Source organism: Rattus norvegicus, chromosome 15, assembly GCF_036323735.1.
Source record: "Rattus norvegicus strain BN/NHsdMcwi chromosome 15, GRCr8, whole genome shotgun sequence".
NCBI classification, from domain to species: Eukaryota; Metazoa; Chordata; class Mammalia; order Rodentia; family Muridae; genus Rattus; species Rattus norvegicus.
In genome coordinates, this window is record NC_086033.1 from 106,118,960 (window position 1) to 106,140,120 (window position 21,161).

Genomic DNA, 21,161 nt, shown 5'->3' on the forward strand with positions numbered 1-21,161 from the left:
AAGTTTTATTTAATTACTTATTTTACCCAGTGTGGTCCCCTGGGAATCCTAGGCCCTAGGCTCTTGCTCCTGCTGCTCTGTGTCTGGAATGTGGGGACCAAAGGCACACAGCGTGTCACATGGTGTTGGCAGCAGACTGCTGTTGATTTGGATCTCCAGGAAAACCACCAGATTTTTCTGTTCTGTGTTTTCATTATTAGTCCTTCACTGATAGGCATTATCGTCCCTACCTGTTGGTGTAGCAGTGACCGGATTTTGGCCTTTTGAGATCCTCAATTTGAATCTTATTTGATCACAACAGTACTGATGAGCTATAATTCAGGTAGACACTGGCTTCCCATCGGCTAGCTGTGTCCCTAGGGTTCAAGGGAGAGGTTTTAGGGAGCACTTGTCTTAGAACTCCATTTGCATAGCAAATGTTTTCTTGTGACGTTAATAGGTATAGGTTCTCCCGGGAGGAAGGACTGCTCCTTGATTAGAGAGCTAACAGTGAAAACTGTGGGTGGGACACTGGAGGAAGGACTGCTCCTTGGTTAGAGAGCTAAAGGTGAAAACTGTGGGCGGGACACTGGAGGAAGGACTGCTCCTTGGTTAGAGAGCTAACAGTGGAAAACTGTGGGCGGGGCACTGGAGATGCCATCCTTATCTGTCACACAGGTAGTTTATAGGTACAGGAAGAACTTGTGTGACATTGACAGGAATGAAGGTTGACACTGCACCGTCTATTTTGACAAAACGACATGATCCTCCATTAATTATTAAACTCTTTTGTGAGTTGAAGGGCAGAGGGGGAGATGGACACTTCATTTTGTATTAGAGCATTTCCTCCCAGAGTTTTCTTCTCCTGAGTTCTTTAGGTGATATGGAATAATTATTTTTCCATTTTTATTTTATATTTTATAGGTGTCTTTATAGAAAAAAGTGGTACTTAATTTTTGGAGTGGGTTTCTAGCTTACTCTGGGTCTTATTTGACTCTTAAATTTCACTTGTTATAATACTGTATATGTATTCTGGTATGACTTCTGTATGCTGCTAATAGGAATGTAAATTTATGTGCCATTATGGAAATCAGTATGGCGTTTCCTCAAGAAATGTGAATAGAAAAACCAAGTGATTCAGCTGTACCCTTCCTGGGTATTTAACAGAAGAAATCAAAGTCATGATAGGATTGAGACCTGCACAGTCATGTTTGTTCAGCACTGTTCATAATAGCCCTGCAATAGATAAAGAGAATGTGTTATGTCTGGGTCACAGTGAAGTATTATTCAGCCATAAGACATAACATAAATCATGCCATTTGCTGGAAAATGTATGGTGCTGGAAATGACAATGTCTACAGAAATAAGCCAGAGTCAGAACAACAAACACTTCTCCTGTATCCCAGGCGTGGGAGGAGAGCCATGAAAGTCGGACAAGGAGAGGCCTGAGGACAAAATGGAGTTGGTAGATTGCTTGCTTAGTATGGACAAAACTGTGGGTTAAATACTCAGCACCACACAGACCTGCAATCCTAGCATTTGGAAGCTGGAGAGAGGAGAGTCAGAAGTTCAAGGTTTTCCTTGTCTATATACCGTGTTTGAGGCCATCCTGCTAGACTTGAGACGATAGCAAAACAAACAAACAAACAAACAAACAAACAAACAAACAGGAGACTATTAGGAAATAGGAAAGAGACCAAAGAGGTTGCGATAGTGGGGGATAAATGAATTAAAATATTCTTATATGCTTATGAAGTATCATGACAGTATTAATTTATGTTGTTTTGGACAATTAATATACACTAAGCACACAACCGTAGAACAGTTTTCCCCTTCATCCAAGAAAACGGAAACTAGCTCTATCCTAGCAATTAGAAACAAGCTATCAAATGCTCATTCCTACTTTGCTGGTTTGTACATTTAGAAACAAGCTATCAAATGCTCGTCCCTCCTTTGCTAGTTTGTTTATGCTGTGTCAGCTATGCTTACTGTGATGTTTTTATGCTCATTGAAGAATATACTAAGTATCCCAAGGCTTTAGAAAGTACAGTCAAACATCCAATGGAAAAAAGATAGCATTTTCAGCAAATGGTGCTGGTTCAACTGGAGGGCAACATGTAGAAGAATGCAGATCGATCCATGCTTATCACCCTGTACAAAGCTTAAGTCCAAGTGGATCAAGGACCTCCACATCAAACCTGATACACTCAAACTAATAGAAGAAAAACTAGGGCAGCATCTGGAACACATGGGCACTGGAAAAAATTTCCTGAACAAAACACCAATGGCTTACGCTCTAAGATCAAGAATCGACAAATGGGATCTCATAAAACTGCAAAGCTTCTGTAAGGCAAAGGACACTGTGGTTAGGACAAAACGGCAACCAACAGATTGGGAAAAGATCTTTACCAATCCTACAACAGATAGAGGCCTTATATCCAAAATATACAAAGAACTCAAGAAGTTAGACCGCAGAGAAACAAATAACCCTATTAAAAAATGGGGTTCAGAGCTAAACAAAGAATTCACAGCTGAGGAATGCCAAATGGCTGAGAAACACCTAAAGAAATGTTCAACATCTTTAGTCATAAGGGAAATGCAAATCAAAACAACCCTGAGATTTCACCTCACACCAGTGAGAATGGCTAAGATCAAAAACTCAGGTGACAGCAGATGCTGGCGAGGATGTGGAGAAAGAGGAACACTCCTCCATTGTTGGTGGGATTGCAGACTGGTACAACCATTCTGGAAATCAGTCTGGAGGTTCCTCAGAAAATTGGACATTGAACTGCCTGAGGATCCAGCTATACCTCTCTTGGGCATATACCCAAAAGATGCCCCAACATATAAAAAAGACACGTGCTCCGCTATGTTCATAGCAGCCTTATTTATAATAGTCAGAAGCTGGAAAGAACCCAGATGCCCTTCAACAGAGGAATGGATACAGAAAATGTGGTACATCTACACAATGGAATATTACTCAGCTATCAAAAACAATGACTTTATGAAATTCGTAGGCAAATGGTTGGAACTGGAAAATATCATCCTGAGTGAGGTAACCCAATCACAGAAAAACACACATGGTATGCACTCATTGATAAGTGGCTATTAGCCCAAATGCTTGAATTACCCTAGATGCCTAGAACAAATGAAACTCAAGACGATGATCAAAATGTGAATGCTTCACTCCTTCTTTAAAAGGGGAACAAGAATACCCTTGGCAGGGAATAGAGAGGCAAAGATTAAAACTGACACAGAAGGAACACCCATTCAGAGCCTGCCCCACATGTGGCCCATACATCTACAGCCATCCAATTAGACAAGATGGATGAAGCAAAGAAGTGCAGGCCGACAGGAGCCGGATGTAGATCGCTCCTGAGAGACACAGCCAGAATACAGCAAATACAGAGGCGAATGCCAGCAGCAAACCACTGAACTGAGAATAGGACCCCCGTTAAAGGAATCAGAGAAAGAACTGGAAGAGCTTGAAGGGGCTCGAGACCCCATATGTACAACAATGCCAAGCAACCAGAGCTTCCAGGGACTAAGCCACTACCTAAAGACTATACATGGACTGATCCTGGACTCTGACCTCATAGGTAGCAATGAATATCCTAGTAAGAGCACCAGTGGAAGGGGAAGCCCTGGGTCCTGCTAAGACTGAACCCCCAGTGAACTAGATTGTTGGGGGGAGGGCGGCAATGGGGGGAGGATGGGGAGGGGAACACACATAAAGAAGGGGAGGGTGAGGGATTAGGGGGATGTTTGCCCGGAAACCGGGAAAGGGAATAACACTCGAAATGTAAATAAGAAATACTCGAGTTAATAAAAAAAAAAAAAAAAAAAAAAGAAAGTACAGTCAAACCCAAGTATTCTTAGCTTCAGCATTCACAAAGTCAGTCACCCTGGATTAGAAAATACTTCAGAAATAGGTTTGACCGACTGTACTGAGCATACATAGGCTTTTTGTCCACATCTTTGAAATGACACTATAGTAACAGCCATTGGCTTAACATCTGCACCATGTTGGGCATTTTAAGTGAGAGGGTTTAAAGCACAGGGCATGGCATGGGTAGGTTTTATGTAAGCATCTTTTTTTTTAAGTTCTTTTCTCATACAATACATCCTGACCACAACTCCCCCTCCCTCCATTCCTTCTAGTTCCCTCACCCCTTTTCTCCCTCAGATTCATTCCCTCCTACCCCCAAAGAGTAGGCCTTCCAGAGATATCAACCATACACAGCACAACAAGATACAATAAGGCTAGGCACAAACCCTCAAGGCTGGGAGAGGGAACCCAGTGGGAGAAAAGGGAGCCATGAACAGGCCAATGTCAGAGACATCTCCACCCCCACTGTCAGGGGTCCCACAAAAACGCCAACCATAACATGGCAGAGCGCCTAGCACAGACTCATGCAGGCTCCGTTCTTACCACTTCAGTCTCTGTGAGCTCCTGTGAACCCTGCTACTTGATTCTGAGGGCCTTGCTCTCCCAGTGTCCTCAACACCTCTGGCTCCCACAATTCCTCCTCACCCTCTTCCACAGAGTTCACCAAGCTTGGAGGGGAGGGACCTGATGGAGACCTCCAACCTGGGCTCTCTTTCCACCTAACTTTTTCCCATTAATTAATTTGTTTATTCACTTTACACCTTGATCTCAGTCCCCCTCCCACCTCTCCTCTCAGTCCCACCCCTACAATCCCTCTCCCCACTATCTCCTCCCCGCTCCTAAGGGAAGGGGAAGCTTCTCTTGGACACCACACAACCCTGGGACACCCAGTTGAAGCAGAACTGAGTGCATCCTTTCCCACTGAGGCAAAACCGGGCAGTCCAGTTAGGGGAGGGGGATCTAGTGGCAGGCAACAGAGTAAGAGACAGTCCCTACTCCAGTTGCCAGGGAACCTACGTGAAGACCAAGTTGCACAACCTGCTGCAAATGTGCTTAGGGTCTAGGTCCAGCTCTTGCATGTCCTAGTCTCTGTGAGCCCAGGGACCAGGCCAGTTGACTATGTAGGTCTTATTGTGACCTCCTGCATTTCCTGGCTCACCCGATTCCATTACCCACTCTTCCACAAGACTCCCTGAACTCTGCCCCATGCTCGGCTGTGAGTCTCCATATCTGTCTCCATCTACTGCTGAATGAAGCCTCTCAGGGACAGCCATGCCAGGTTCCTGTCTGCAAGCACAGCAGAGCACCATCAACAGTGTCAGGGGTTAGCTCTCACCCATGGAATGGGCCTCAAGCTGGACCAGGCAGTGGCTGGTGTTCCCTCAATCTCCACTGCATCCTCATCCCTGCAGGCGGGACAAATCCTGGGCTGAGGGTCCTGTGGATGGGGTGCTGTTGCCCTCCCTCCAGGACACCTAATATTTAGCCACAGGTTTGTGCATCTGCTCCCATCAGCTGCCAGAGGACCTCTCTGAGGCTAAACTGGGCACCAGTCTGTGAGTGTAGAAGTTAGGAGTCATTTCATTGATTTATATTTGGTTCTACCCTAAGGATCTGGGCCACCAGCCTCAGATTCTGGGTCATCCAGGTAGTGTCAGGCACGGGCTCTATCTCACGGTGTGGGCCAGCCATTGGTTGGCCATTCCCCCATGTATCTTGTAGGCAGGACGGGTTTGTTGGTCAGAAGTTTTGTGCCTGGGTTGATGCACCAGTACCACTACTGGTTACAGAAGCCTTGCCTGGTTACGGAAGGTGGCCAGTTCAGGCTCTGTATCCTCCATTGCTGGGAATCCTCTCAAAGGTCAAACTTGTAGATTCCAGTGAGTTTCCACTGCACTAGATTTCCCCATTGTCCCCCAAAGCCCTCCAATTCCAGTCACCTTTCCCAGTACTCACTCCCTTATCTCTCCTTACATCCTGATCCTTCCTATTCCTCTCCCCATCCCACAAACCCAGTCCACCTGCAGAATTTATTTCCCCTTCTTAGGGAGATCCATGCATTCCTGCCTAGAGCCCTCCTTGTTACTGAGCCTCTCTGGGTCTGTGAATTTTAACAGTTATCCTTTACTTAACAGCTAATATCCATGTTTGTTTTTCTTGGTCTGGGTTACCTCTCCCAGAATGATTTTTTTTCCCCAGTCCCATATATTTGCCTGAAAATTTCATGATGCCTCTTTTAAAAGTTGCTGAGTAATAGTCTATTATGTAGATATGTCCCATTCTCTTTATCCATTCTTTGGTTGAGAGACATATAGGTAGTTTTCAGTTTCTGGCTATTATGAATAAAGCTGTGTCCTTGAGATAGGATGGAGTGCCTTTGGGTATATGCCCAGGGGTGGTATAGCTGGACTTGAGGTAGATTGATTCCCAGTTTTCTAAGGAACCACCATACTGATTTCCATATTGGTTGTACAAGTTTGTACTCCCACCAGCAATGTGAGAGGTTTCCCTGGCTCCACCCTCACCAGCACGAGCTGTCACTTGTGTCACTGATCTTAGTCGTTCTGACAGGTCTAAGATGGACTCTCAGAGTGGTTTTGGTTTGCATTTCTCTGATGGATAGGATGTTAAACATTTCTTTAACTTTCTCAGTCATTTGTGTTTCCTCTATTGAGAATTCTGTTTAGATATGTTCCTCATTTTTTAACTGGATTGTTTGGTTTGTCGATGTCTTAGTTTCTTGAGTTCTTTATATATTTTGGATATTAGTCCTCTGTTGGACGTAAAGCTGGCTGCTGTTTTGTCCTGTTGACCCTGTCCTTTGCCTTACAGAAGCTTTTCATTTTCATGTGGTCCCACTTGTCAGTTGTTGGTCTTAGAGCCTGTGCTATCAGTGTTCTGTTTAGAAGGTGTCTTCTGTGGCAATGAGCTCAAGGCTATTCCCCACCTTCTCCCTTACAGGCTCAGTGGTTCTGGTTTTATGTTGAGGTCTTTGACTCACTGAGTGTTGCCCAGGGTGATAGATATAGATCTTTTTGCATTCTTCTAGATGCAGAAACACAGTTAGATCAGCATCATTTGTTGACAATTCTTTTTTCTTTTTTCCATTGTTTATTTCTGGTTTATTTATCAAAATTCAGGTGTACACAGGTATGTGGGTTTATTTCTGGATCTTCTGTTTGATTCCATTGATAAACATTTTTGCTTTTATGCCAACACCATGTGGTTTTTAGGGATGGTGATGCCTCCTGAAGTCACTTTATTTTACAGAATTGTTTTAGTTTTCCTGGGTTTATTGTTTGTCCATATGAAGTTGAGAATTGTTCTTTCAAGGTCTGTACAGAATCGTGTTGGAATTTTTCTGGGGATAGCACTGAATCTGTAGATTGCTTTTGATAGGATGGCCAGTTTCACTACATTAATCCTTCCGATCCATGAGCATGAGAAATCTTCCCATCTTCTGAGATCTTCTCCTCTTTCTTTCTTCAAAGACTTGAAGTTCTTGTCACATAGGTCTTTCACTTGCTTGGTTAGAGTTACCCAAGATATTTAATATTATCTGTGGCTATTGTGAAGGGTGTTGTTAACCTGATTTCATTTGTATATAGGAGGGCTACAGGTTTTTTTCTTTTTGAGTAAATCATGTATTTAGACACATCACTGAAGGTGTTTATCAGCTGTAGGAGTTCCCCGGTAGAATTTTTGGGGTCAGTAAGTATCATATTTTTAGCATAAAGGATTTTGACGGCTTCAGCTCTAGAACAATGTCTGTGGGTAGCAGGGACTCGCAGTATGGCAGAGTCTTTGGCCAGCCCGATTTGAACAATTGGAAACTTAATAGCTGAAGTCTTTCCTGAGTCCAGCATTAGTGAGAAGTTTTGCCTTACTCTGTTTATTATTTGACTTTATTTACCTATTTCTATTTTTATTTGAGATAGAGTTTTGCTCTAGAGCTCAGACCAGCCTCTTACTCTCCTCGGGCTTCCCCATCTTGGTTGTGGGACTGCAGGCAGGTGGCTCCATGTCCCGGGCACTTGCTTTCATGTGTGAATGTAGGATAGTTGGGAATTACTCTATGTGTACAGATACCAACTGATACAGCAACCAATTGCTGATTCTGTTTTAGACCTAGCCAGGGAGTACAGCCTGTTTCTCTGTCATGGGAAGGCTTGGCGGTATAGCAGTATTCTCATCTGGGACTGGGGATGGGGCTCAGCTGTAGACACCTTGCTTAGCATCATTTTCTTTTAATAAATTATACATTATTTGTGCAACACATTTAATGAATCCCACTGTCCTAATCCCTGAATATCTATATGTTTTCCTTTTCCTATACATATTAATTCCCAGGTCTGTCTCAAGAATGTCCTGTAGCTAAGAATACCTAGCATGCTTCACTTTTTTTTTTTTATTATTTACTCTGTGAACACATGCCATGTGAGTGTGCAGGTCATGGCACAGCTTGCGGGACTCAGGTCTCTCCTTCCCTCATGGGCTCAGGGTTCCAGCACTGTCACTGGCTTTCCCTGTACCTGCTGGGCCACTGGCCAGCCCTCAGCCACTCTTTCCTCTTACTTTAACTTACATTTAATTTATTATTTTAGTGATATTTCATTCCCATGCACCTCCAGTAAACTCCTCCTGGCTTTTCTTAAAATATTGTCACTTTAGATTTGTGACATGTTAAAGATGTTTTGTCTGCAAGACATTTTATGAATAATGAACAATGAATATTTGGTAAAGTCAAACATTTATTTTATGATTTTATTTGAAAGTTTAGATTTGTAATAGGGGTGAACTTGACTTTCATTGATTTTTTTTTTAAATGTAGTTTAAACTTGCAGCTCTTTCATTTGAAATCTTACTACCATGTAAAGACTTTTAACTGAATGATTCACTTTTATCACAAATTAGAAATAAGGGTCTGGAGAGATGACTTGTGTTAAGTGCATTCACTTCTGGAGGACCCAAGTTCTGTTTCCAACACCCACATCAGGTGTCGTCTAACTGCCTATAACTCTAGTTGCAGTGGATAGCTCTAGAGTCCCAGGGAGTCTGTGTTCACGTCCACATGTCATTCCCCCATATACATGATTTAAAATACATCTTTAGAGGGGAAAAACAACAATATGTAAACACTACATATTTTACAAGAAAATTGCTTTGATAACACCTATTTATAATTCCAGCATTTGGGTGGTGAGCAAGGAGGGTCCTTCACAGCAACAATGGTCAAGCATTCAGAGACCAGGGGAGGTGCTGCGACTGGCTCCTGAGAGACCAGGGGAGGTGGTGGGACTGGCTCCTGAGAGACCAGGGGAGGTGCTGGGACTGGTTACTGAGAGACCAGGGGAGGTACTGGGATTGGTTACTGAGAGACCAGGGGAGGTGCTGGGACTGGCTCCTGAGAGACCAGGGGAGGTGCTGGGATTGGCTCCTGAGAGACCAGGGGAGGTACTGCGACTGGTTCCTGAGTCCTGTCTGTGTGAGTCCTTGTTCATTACTTGATGTTTTGGGAGGAGGAGTTCTGCCATCATTTGAGATGACATCATAGAGCAGAAGTATTCTCATGGAGACAGATGGATAATTGTTGGTTAACTGAAATCATTTCAAAATATTTAAAAATAATTTAAAAATAAACCAATTTGCTAAGGGTTGGGGATTCAGTGTAGAGCAAGACTGAGCTAGTGAGAGGTGACTGGCTGTCAGAGCTAAGGCCTGGTCTGGAGTGGGAAGGCTGGATAGGCCCCAAAGAGAGCAGCATTTAGATAGGAATAGAAGCCTGTCACGCTCTGAGCTGAGTGGCCCACGTGTGCTCCTCCCACCCCTTAAGCATCCCTTTATTTCTTCTTTGGTTTATCCCTTCACTTTTCGTCCAGCTGCTGTGTAGTGAAAGACTGCTCCAGGCTCTGGGCTAGACATCTGAAAGACACTGCCAAACACACTAGATGATGAGTTCCAGCCTTGTGGAGCTTGCAGAGGATCGACAACACAAGTAGTAAATGTATTCCCTCTTCTTCAGGGTGAAGTCAAAATCCTGCATGCTGAGCAGACTCAGCTCCGGCACACACCTGTACTAATGCCTCTGAGACAGGAGGGTCACGGGTGTAGATAGAATAGTTTGGAAATTAGTCTTTGTGCACAGATACAAAGCAAAGCGTAAAGCAAACCCCTTCCGTGCAGAGCGTAGCTCTCTTTCAGCCCCCACCAAAGGTAGCCAGACTGAGAGTCTCCATCTCTTTGCTTTTCAGATGAAGTTGGATTTCTCCTCTCTCTCTCTCTCTCTCTCTCTCTCTCTCTCTCTCTCTCTCTCTCTCTCTCTGTGTGTGTGTGTGTGTCTCCCTCCCTCCCTCCTGTCTCCCTCTCTCTCCCTCCCTCCCTTCCTCTCCCTCCCTTTCTTTCTTTCTTTTTTTTTTTTCTTTTCTATTTTTCGGAGCTGGGGACCGAACCCAGGGCCTTGCGCTTGGTAGGCAAGCGCTCTACCACTGAGCTAAATCCCCAACCCCCCTTTCTTTCTTTTTAAATTTCATTTTATGTATATGAAATTTTTATCCTGCATGTATGTCTGTGCACCATAGTGCATGCCTGAAGCCCATAAGGGACAGACGAGGACCCCAGATCCTATGGAACTAAAGTTACAATGGTTGTAAGCCCCCATGTGGGTGCTAGAAATCAGACTCAGGTCATCTGGAAGACTAGCCATGGAGCCATCTCTTTGGCCCCTTGCTGAGTTTACCATCACCGTGGTACTCTTGGTTACCTGGTAACCTTACTTCTCTCAGGGGCGTGCATAGTCAGTGTTCCCCTGTGCTGTCATTTCAGAAGCATGTGAGACTTGTGGGCATCTGTGTTTGAGTTGCAGATCCTATCACCACATTTCCTCTTTATTATCTATATGGAGTACACATCACAACATTGTTGGCTACTGTGTAGCATATCTAAGGTGTGGGTGCTCTCCTCTAAGTTCCATGAAAGCTTGGATGGTTCAGTGCCTTGGTTGTGGCCAGTCTTAGTGACAACTGACTGGAAAGAGAAGAGAGTTGCTGTCTGAGCTGAGGTAGCTGCAGCAGGAAGGACGAAGACTGAGACAGCTTGGGGTTTGGAGGGAGGTTGCAGGGCTGGGTGGGATAGACTGGGGGTGGTACTGGTGGCTTGGGCAGGTGACCAAGCACTGACACCAAGTTAAGGAGTCTGAGCTTGTTCTGAGGCAATAGATGTCATGGGAAACTTTAAGTGGATTTAAAGAAAACTTTTCCCTTTTCTTCTTTCTTTTTGACTTGTTTTGAACGTTTTAAACATGGTCTGGCATTGAGTTGCTGTTCTCCTGCCTCAGCCTCCGTGCCTACTTATAGGCATGAGCCCCCATACCCAGTGTCTCATTTGTTCTGATAAAATTTAATGCCTGACAATTGTTATATAATTAGAAACAAAACAAAGCCCTAAGTGTGGCCGATTTGGGGTTTAAACTATGAAAGTATATGGAGGTGGAATCGTAATCCTTCCTCGGGATATAAAGGGTTATGTTGAAGTCTTCATCCACACAGCTTGTGGCAGGGTCTTTAAATCTCAGTATAGGTATTCATATCTGTACCTTTAGAAACAGTCAAGCCACATTGAGCTTGCTGCTGCTCTCTGTGTTGTGTGTGTCCTGAAGGACTGAAGGAGCTGTAGGAGTTTGCAACTCCATAGGAAGAACAACACTATCAACCAACCAGATACCCCAGAGCTCCCAGGGACTAAACCACCAACCAAAGAGGACACATGGAGGGACCCATGGCTCCAGCTGCATATGTAGCAGAGGATGGCCTTATCGGGTATCAATGAGAGGAGAGTCCTTGGCCTTGTGAAGGCTTAATGCCCCAGTGTAGGGGAATGCCAGGGCAGGGAGATGGGAAGGAGTGGGTGGGTGGGTGAACACTCTCATAGAGACAGGGGGAGTGGGGAAGGGATAGGGAGGATTCCAGAGGGGAAACTGGGAAAGGGGATAACATTTGAAATGTAAGTAAAAGAAAATACCCAAATAAAAAAATGTATTCTGGAAGTCCAGCCTGTTTCACGATCTTCTTTCTTTATAGGATAGAGGTCATTGAGTTTCTGGGCTGTATCAGAGAGTTTCTGGGCTGTATCAGAGAGTTTCTGGGCTGTATCACAGAAGTTTCGGGCTGTATCGGAGAGTTTCTGGGCTGTATCAGAGAGTTTCTGGGCTGTATTGGAGAGTTTCTGAGCTGTATCGGAGTGTTTCTGGGCTGTATCGGAGAGTTTCTGGGCTGTATCACAGAAGTTTCAGGCTGTATCACAGAAGTTTCGGGCTGTATCGGAGAGTTTCTGGGCTGTATTGGAGTGTTTCTGGGCTGTATCACAGAAGTTTCAGGCTGTATCACAGAAGTTTCAGGCTGTATCACAGAAGTTTCGGGCTGTATCACAGAAGTTTCGGGCTGTATCACAGAGTTTCTGGGCTGTATCGGAGAGTTTCTGGGCTGTATCGGAGAGTTTCTGGGCTGTATCGGAGAGTTTCTGGGCTGTATCGGAGAGTTTCTGGGCTGTATCGGAGTGTTTCTGGGCTGTATCGGAGAGTTTCTGGGCTGTATCGGAGAGTTTCTGGGCTGTATCGGAGAGTTTCTGGGCTGTATCGGAGTGTTTCTGGGCTGTATCACAGAAGTTTCGGGCTGTATCACAGAGTTTCGGGCTGTATCACAGAGTTTCGGGCTGTATCGGAGAGTTTCTGGGCTGTATCATGGAAGGCCCAGCCAGGAGTGGCCACGTTTTCCACCCTAAGTTGTTTTCTGTATCTCTCTCTCTTTCTAGAACACAGTGAGTTCCTTTCAAGTTATGGTTTCACTGTATGCTGGTACTCTGTTGAATCTTTTCTCTTTTCTCTTCTTGTTTTCCACAACACTGAGCTTTTTTAATCTGTAGGTTTCAGTTTTCCTTTTCAGATAATCTAAAGCAAGTTTCCTCTTACTCGGTGCTGTCTTCATGAAGTGTTCACATCACTTCTCAGGTGACTCGCTGTCCACCTGACTTTCTGTTTTCTTCATGGGCTAGAAGTCTAGAAGGGCAGAAGCCAGGTTGTATACACTGTTGCTGGGAAACATTTATTGGCTTAGTATCTTAAAACACGTGGATCATCATTCTTTTAAGTGGCTACTTAGTATGCCACTGCAGTCAGGGAACCATCCATATGCTAGTCCTTTGTGGAAGGCCCGTTACATTGTTTTCCATTTCAAAACATCACAATTAAAAATAATAAACTTGGGCTGGAGAGATGGCTCAGTGGTTAAGAGCACTGACTGCTCTTCCAGAGGTCATGAGTTCAAATCCCAGCAACCACATGGTGGCTCACAACCATCTGTCATGAATTCAAATCCCAGCAACCACATGGTGGCTCACAACCATCTGTAATGAGTTCAAATCCCAGCAATCACATGGTGGCTCATAACCATCTGTAATGAGATCTGATGCACTCTTCTGCTGTGTCTGAAGACAGTGACAGTGTACTCACCATATATAAAATGAATAAATAAAATCTTTAAAAAAATAATAAACTTTGTAAGTTTTTTTGTTGACACATGTGAGAGAGGTACCCATAGGATAACTTCTACAGCTGACATCTGTGAATGAAGAGACACACAGCCTCCGAGTTTGAGAAGTGCAGCTATTTGCACAGAGCTGTGTTGGTCTTGACTGAAGTGTGAAGTGCGGCTCCAGCTTGCTCCTGTTCTCACGTTTCAGGGAGATCTGTCAGGTCGACCTACTGCTAGGGTGGTAGCTGAGGTTGGATGTGTTTCATATTTCCCTTTGTTTTTTTTTTTTCCTGAATGATCAATGGACCTTCCAAAGCTTTATTACATGTTTCTATTCTATCTATAACCCTGTAAGGAGGTTCTGTGGATCATATGTTAGTGCCATTGACTTAGGGGCTGTTTAGGGTTTTTATCTTTTCCAGTGTAACTTTATGTATCCCATAATAAAATTAAATGTGCCACATGTGTTTAGTTTACTTTCAAAACCAATAATAGTGTTTTATGATGTATAACACAGTAGATCCTCAATGAATTTTTTGGCTCAATGAATGACAAGTGAAAAATTATTTTTTAAGGCAGTTTAATTTTATCTGAAAATTGGTGTCATAGAAATTGATTTTCATAGTAGGAAAACTTATACCTTAGTCAAAAGTTAACATTGTTTATGGAAGATAAAGAATTTTGAGAAGTTTTACTGTGCATGAATCCAATTCTTTTTACATATAAAACATAACAGTTGTGTGTCCTGTGCATACATAAACACGTGACAAATAGGAGAAGTGGATCCTGAGCACTGTTGGCTTCCTGGGTCCCAGGCTTTCTACCTTGTAGTTGAGTTTCTTTGAGACATCTTTGGCAAGCATTCCTTCCACATGGACTGAAATGTTAAAAGTTTCCTTCAAGCTGATTGTAACCCGGTCCTCACCAGTCCTCACTCTTCCTCTATGTTGTTCAGGAGGCACTAATTGTTCGATTTGGCAGGTTTAACACTTCCTGACAGAGGCTATTAAAGGCAAGTATTCTCCAATAACTGTCACCGGCTGGAACAAAGAGCCTCCCAGCTCAGTGTGTGGAAACCACAGCATTCTTGAATGACCCCTTTCATGGATTTTTTTTTTTATCCTTTCAAACTAAAATTTGGAGATGTAGGGTTTGTGCAAGCAACAAGGTGTACTAAGGGAGTGAAGCTTGATTTGGAGCAGGGGGCAAGATAGAGCTTTACCTCTGACTTGAAAACAATTATATTTGGAAAATCTCATTAGCAGATGTGACTGCTTGGAGTAAAGAAAGACTTAAAACTGGTGTCGCTTTCAGGGTTGCTTTGAACTTAACAAACACCTATTTGTGGAGCTAATGAAAGGAAATGAGATTTTTCTGACAACTTCCCGTTCCAGTCTCCTCATTCAGGGATGCTGTTGGGTACTGAAGACTTTTAAGGGAGAATTTCTTTTCTTTTTTTTTTTTTTAAAAAAAATGGACATAAATGAAGCAGTTATTTTCTCCCAGTCCCAGTTTTGGAGAAGGGGATTTCTCTTTATTTTAAATGTGGTAATTTAAAAGCTTTAAAAATGCCAGGCCTCCCTTGCATGTTTTGAAATTGTATAAAAATTCCTGCGTATTTATCAACTGGTGGTTTTAGAACATGACTGGTGGTGCATATTGTGTTACTGATTAGAAAAAGTAATTGAATTGAGAAAGTAGCTGGATGTTTAGAATTCTCTTTATCGTTAGGCAGAAAATGTGTGCATAAGAGTTTGCACAGCGCATGTCAGGTGAATGACTTTGACTGGGGCAGTTTGTGGAAGCTTAAGGTTTCAAGTGTTACTGCTGACAAGTGGTAGGGACTGATGTGCCTGAGTCAGTAACCCTGGCCTTCGGACATCAGGAAGAGTTTTACCTTGCTCTTCTGAGGTTCACTGAACTTTAATTTATACACCTAGTACAACTGTAAAGACAAATATGTACTTCAAGAATTAGCTAAATAAAAAATAATGGAAACCACAAGGCTTCCTTCTTCTTTTCTTTTTTCCTTTTTTCCTTTCCTTTCCTTCTGCCCCCTCTCCTCCTCCTCCCCCCCCTTCTCCTCCTTCTTCTTTTTCTTAACATTTGCTAATTCCTACAGATACTGGAAATTTACTTATTTCTAGAAAATTGATGGAGCTCCTCCCAAACAATAGACAATCAACTCCCCCTGCTGACAGAATCTAGGAAAACACAGAGTGTAAATAGACAAGGGGGCTGCAGACAAGCTTTAATGATCTGATTTACGATTCAGTATTGATTGTAAACATCTAAATTCTGCCATTAAATTCCGGCAACTGCACGGAATCATTGGCAATTCTGGTCATGTTTCCTGCCAGGTCATTTCAAACTGCTTTGAGTTTCTTAATATAATAACGACGAAGGAGAGTTTACATTCCACTTATGGTATTAATTTTACATTTCTCTGAATGAAAAGAGTTAGAAGGTTGTAAAATTGAACATTAAATGAATCAGAGGAGACAGTAGTGCAATATATGACTGCCCTAAAGACATTGTGCAGTGCCTCATGGGATTAATGTTGAGTCTCATTTCCTGCCTTTACAGGATGCAGATGAAGCCGTCAGAATTGCAAGGGAAATTGGTAAGTCCTTAAATTAACTTTGGTAGTGTTTCTGTGTCTTTCAGCAGATACGGTTGAGCAAACATGTAATAAGTATAATTCCCAAAGAGCAAATAATATTTTAATAGTTTTCAGGTTCTGATTACTAGTGTCTCTAGAAGAATTCATCAGTTGAATTACCATATTCTGTTATTAAAGTAGGATTTGCAGTCATTTGATCTCAGTTTAGTTCTTTTATAAGATGAATTCACTAGCTAATTAAAACAAGTACTTGTCCAAAGAGTCCTGAGGATTGGACGCAGTTTGTACTTGTGTGTGAGCACTTGACTGTGGTCTGTCTCAGTGTGAAGGGCACAGTTTGTACTTGTGTGTGAGCGCTTGACTGTGGTCGGTGGCGGTGCGAAGGGCACAGCACACAGGATGCAGATGAAGGTGCTCTTGACACGCTTGTCCAGGTCCTTACCTTTTCCTAAAGTGTAAAATATCAGCTGAATAACCTTGCTGGGAAAGATGCAGCAGAAAGTGGGAGGTGAGAATTGGATATGCTAAACAAGTGAAAAGGAAACTGAGGAAAATTTTAAGGCCGTTGTGTATTAAGTTTAAAGTGTATTCCTCTTGTTCATGGACGTAATTGTGTTTGCAGTGTCTATTGCATGGAGAAAGTAGGAAAGAGAGCGAAGCTTTGAAGCCTATAACTGTGAGTCAGATCAGTGCATGCGCACATCTGACGGGAAGCTGTGGCTCACTGGGCAAGGGCATCAGACAACACCTCTGTCAAGTTTACAGCAGCACCTTAAATCAGTCTGTGCTGCTAGTCCATATTGTTTCAGGAAGCCATATACTAATTTTAGTAGTCCTGTTTTCACAGTGTGGTTTGTTACTTAGAATGTTTTTCTATGGAGGGGAGAGCATTTGATTTGGCAAAGTTTATGTAGTCCAAAGTGATTGTGGCTGTTGATATAGTCTTGCAAATGAGACAAGCTAGCATAGAGCTCTTCAGTCTGGTGTACTCCCTGAGCTATCAGCTGCCTATGCCGAATGTTCTTCTGTTTTGGAAAGGGCATTTGACTTCTTGGGCAGTGCTTCTGTTGGGTATGGCTATTTATTTTGGTTTTGGTCATTTTAGTTATATTAAGTATTCTTTGTTGTTTATTTGTTGTAAAAAACTGCCTTGGATACAAGACCAGTATACATAAGATAATATTTTACCCATTGAGAACATCTGTATTAATTGCTTCCTCAGGGTTGCCAACATCTTTAGAAGCTTTTCAATACTAATTTCAGAATAAGACTTAGTAGGCTGCTGTCTGTGGGTTAAATCATTCATCCCCTTATTCCACACAAAGCACTCAGTGGCTTCTGAAACTGTCCTAAAGTGGCTTAACTTTATTAATACACTTTTAAATTGTTTTTAGTCATAGCTTAGATATTGCCACCTATCCAGTCATCTATGATATTTTGTAATAAATAATATGTAATATTATTGTGGTCATATTTGGAGGGATTTTGGAAAGCAGAAAGGGCTAGAGTATACTCTAGGATCATGTGCTTATGACATGCTGCGTATTGCACATCTTACACTTTCTTTGGTGACACAGAATTCAAGTCTGTGTGTGTGCACATGTGTGAGCCCTTTGGTGATGTTTCAGTCTGTGTGTGCACACATGTGAGCCCTTTGGTAATGGATCAGGTTTTTCCTACTTCTCCCCCCCCCCATTTTTATTAAATTGGGTATTTCTTATTAACATTTCAAATGTTATTCCCTTTCCCAGTTTCCTGTCCATCAGCCCCCTAACCCCTCCCCGTCTCCTTCTATAAGGGTGTTCTCCTCCCCATTCAACCCCCCTTACCGCGCCCCTCTCAACAATTCCCTACATTGGGGGTCCAACCTTGGCAGGACCAAGGGCTTCCTCTTCCACTCGTTCCCCAACAAGGCTATTCTCTGCTACCTATGCAGTTGGAGCCCAGGGTCAGTCCATGTATAGACTTTGATTAGTGATTTAGTCCCTGGACGCTCTGGTTGGTTGGCAATATTGTTCTTATGGGGTTGCAAGCCCCTTGAGCTCTTTCAGTCCTCTCTATAATTCCCCCATTGGGAGTCCTGTTCTCAGTTCAGTGGTTTGCTGCTAGCATTCACCTCTGTATTTGATATATTCTGGCTATGTCTCTCAGGAGAGATCTATATCGAGTTCCTGTCAGCATGCACTTCTGAGTGTCATCAATCTTATCTAGTTTTGGTGGCTGTATATATATATGGGCCACATGTGAAGCAGGCTCTGAATAGGCGTTCCTTTGGTCTCTGCTCTAAACTTTGCCTCCTTATCCCCTCCTATGGATATTTTTGTTCCCCTTTTAAAGAAGGAGTGAAGCATTTGCATTTTGGTCATCCTTCTTGAATTTCATGTGGTCTGTGCATTGCATCTTGGGTAATTTGAGTATTTGGGCTAATATCCACTTATCAATGAGTACTTACCATGTGTGTTTTTCTGTGATTGGGTTACCTCATTCAGGATGATATTTTCTAGTTCATTCCATTTGCCTATGAATTTCATAAAGTCATTGTTTTTGATAGCTGAGTTATATTCCATTGTGTAGATATACCACATTTTCTGTATCCATTCCTCTGTTGAAGGACATCTGGGTTCTTTTCGGCTTCTGGCTATTATAAATAAGGCTGCTATGAACATAGTGGGGCATGTGTCTTTGTTATATGTTGGGGCATCTTTTGGGTATATGCCCAAGAGAGGTATAGCTGGGTCCTCAGGCAGTTCAATGTTTAATTTTCTGAGGAACCTCTAGACTGATTTCCAGAATGGTTGTACCAGTTTTCAGTCCCACCAACAATGGAGGAGTGTTCCTCTTTCTCCACACCCTTTCCTACTCTTATTGAGATATCTCACATTTATATTATGATTTGGATGGCCATTGCAAGTTTACTTAAATGGATGTTGAGTCCATGGGAAAATATATTCCCATGTGTGAGCAGAATTATAAACATATATTTGAACCTGTTTTATTTATTTTTGTTTTGTTTTGTCTTGTCAGTTTCTGCTTTTCTTGTGTGATTTATGTTCATATTTCTGTTTTTTTCCCCCTCTTCTGTGTTGCTGGGGAATCATGGTCTGGCCCTCATATGGCCAGGCCTACAGGTGGCCACAGAGCCGTGCCCTCCGCTCTGTGCACAGGCTGTTGCCTTCGACCTCTTTTCTGTGCTTTTTCGTAAAAACAAAAGTGTCATGTGCTCCTCCACTCTCACGTTTGTGTTTCTTTTCTGGGGGCATATGTCTGTACTGCCAGAGCTGGACAGTAATTGTCGGACATGGTCGTGTTTTTTACGTAGCTGTAGCTTCTAGTTTAGAATACTTTTTCCATGTGCCATCTACTTAGAAATGCTATTTTTTAATTATTGAAAAATTTCTTATAGTTACAATTCAGATTTCATACACGGGTGTGTCCTTGATGATCCCCACCCTTTCCTTCTATTTCTTCTAATTCTTCTCTTTCCCTCTCCTTGTGAAGTACATGTCTGCAGTTGTGGCTATTACATAGAAGCTTGCTGCTGTCCTGAGCAGACTGGAAGGAAGAGAAGCCATAAAATTTGAAGTGAAATGAAACATGGTAAAGAAGTTTTACAAGGCATTAAGGATTTCCCAGAATCCCTCCAGATCACACAGAAACCTCCTGTGAAAACCTCTTCTCACTGTGCTGCCTTCCAGATGCATTACAAAGTCACTTTTCTATGACGTCTACTCAGTTTTCTCTGCCAAAGTAGTAGTGTTCTGTATTGGTTTATTGTACTTTATAATATATTTTGGTTATATCTTCATATGCACAGTATTGATTAGCTCTTACTTAAACTAAGCATACTTAGTATAATTAACACTCATTGTTAGCAAATGGATACATTAAAGATTATATTTAATATTACATAGTATTAAATATACTCACCACATATATTTGTAACTATATTAATAAAATGATTTTATTAAAAATGTAAATATAGGGTTGGGGATTTAGCTCAGTGGTAGAGCACTTGCCTAGCAAGCACAAGGCCCAGGGTTCGGTCCCCAGCTCCGAAAAAAAGAAAAAAAATGTAAATATATAAATGCACAATAATTTATTTTTGTACATTTAAGGCAAACTGAGGAAAGGCAAAATATACTTTTTTCACTAATGTTTTTATTTTCATTTTTCTATTTGGAGAAACTCATTCTTTTTTAAGGACACAGTTGTAGTAGAAATGTGGCTAATGCATCATTGGATTGTGACAATATTGATTTGTGTATGCTGAACCACCCTCACATTCTTGGACTGAATCCAATCTGGTCCTGGTATATAGTCTTAACCTGTTCTTGAATTTGGTTTGCAAGAATTTTATTGAGAAATTTGCCTGTATGTTCGTTGAAAAATGGTCCTTTAGTTTTCTTTTCTTTCTTTCTGGTGTATGTGTCTGTGCATGCGGTTTTTCCTGGTCCAGGTTCGGTATCAGGGTAAGCTAAAGGTTTGACAGATTTGTCAGTGAATCCATCTAGATTCTAGTGGGAGGCTCCTTTTTTTTAACCATCATTTTAATTCCCTGGATTGTTACAAATCTTTTAAAGTTATTTTTATTGGTCATATGTGTTTGCAACTTACTTCTTTTACACTTCCCAGGCTTTTGGAATATAAGTTCTTGTTGGGGAAAAGAGAGGAGGGAGTGGAGAGAGGGAGGGAAAGGAGGAGAGGGAGGAGAGACAGGATTTCCTGTGTTCATTTCTAATTAATTTGTGTTTTCCTTTTTTTTGTTCATTTGGCTATGAATTTGTTAATCTTATTTATTTTTTAAATACCAACTCTCTTTGATTTATTCTATGTATTCTTTAGTCTCCATTCTATTAATCTCACCCTGATCTTTATTGCTTGTTGACTTTTGCTTTGGGTTTTGGATTCTTGTTTTTCTAGTTCCTTGAGATATGTCATTAGGCTATTTGATATTTTTTCTAAAAATTTAATCCAAACTCTCACCTGCAAACTCAAGAGGAGATTTTTGGGACTTCCTTAGCTGTATTTGAAAGATTCTGCTAAGTTGTGTTTTCATTTACTTCTTAGAATTTTGAACATTTCTTCCAGATTTCTTCAGTGATTCAAGGTTTAATTGCTCTCTCTTCATGTGCTTTCGTCATTTCTG

The 21,161-nt window shown here is 42.1% G+C and overlaps 1 protein-coding gene across 7 annotated transcripts in view; it reads left to right on the forward strand.

Moving 5' to 3' along the window:
• Pcca (propionyl-CoA carboxylase subunit alpha) overlaps positions 1 to 21,161 on the forward strand; it is a 340,323-nt gene that overhangs the window by 84,374 nt on the left and 234,788 nt on the right. For all 7 annotated transcript variants that reach the window (XM_063274647.1, XM_063274648.1, XM_063274649.1 and 4 more), the window contains one exon: positions 15,979 to 16,015. In XM_063274647.1, the coding sequence (XP_063130717.1) occupies positions 15,979 to 16,015 (37 nt within the window). The remainder of the gene's footprint in view (positions 1 to 15,978; positions 16,016 to 21,161) is intronic.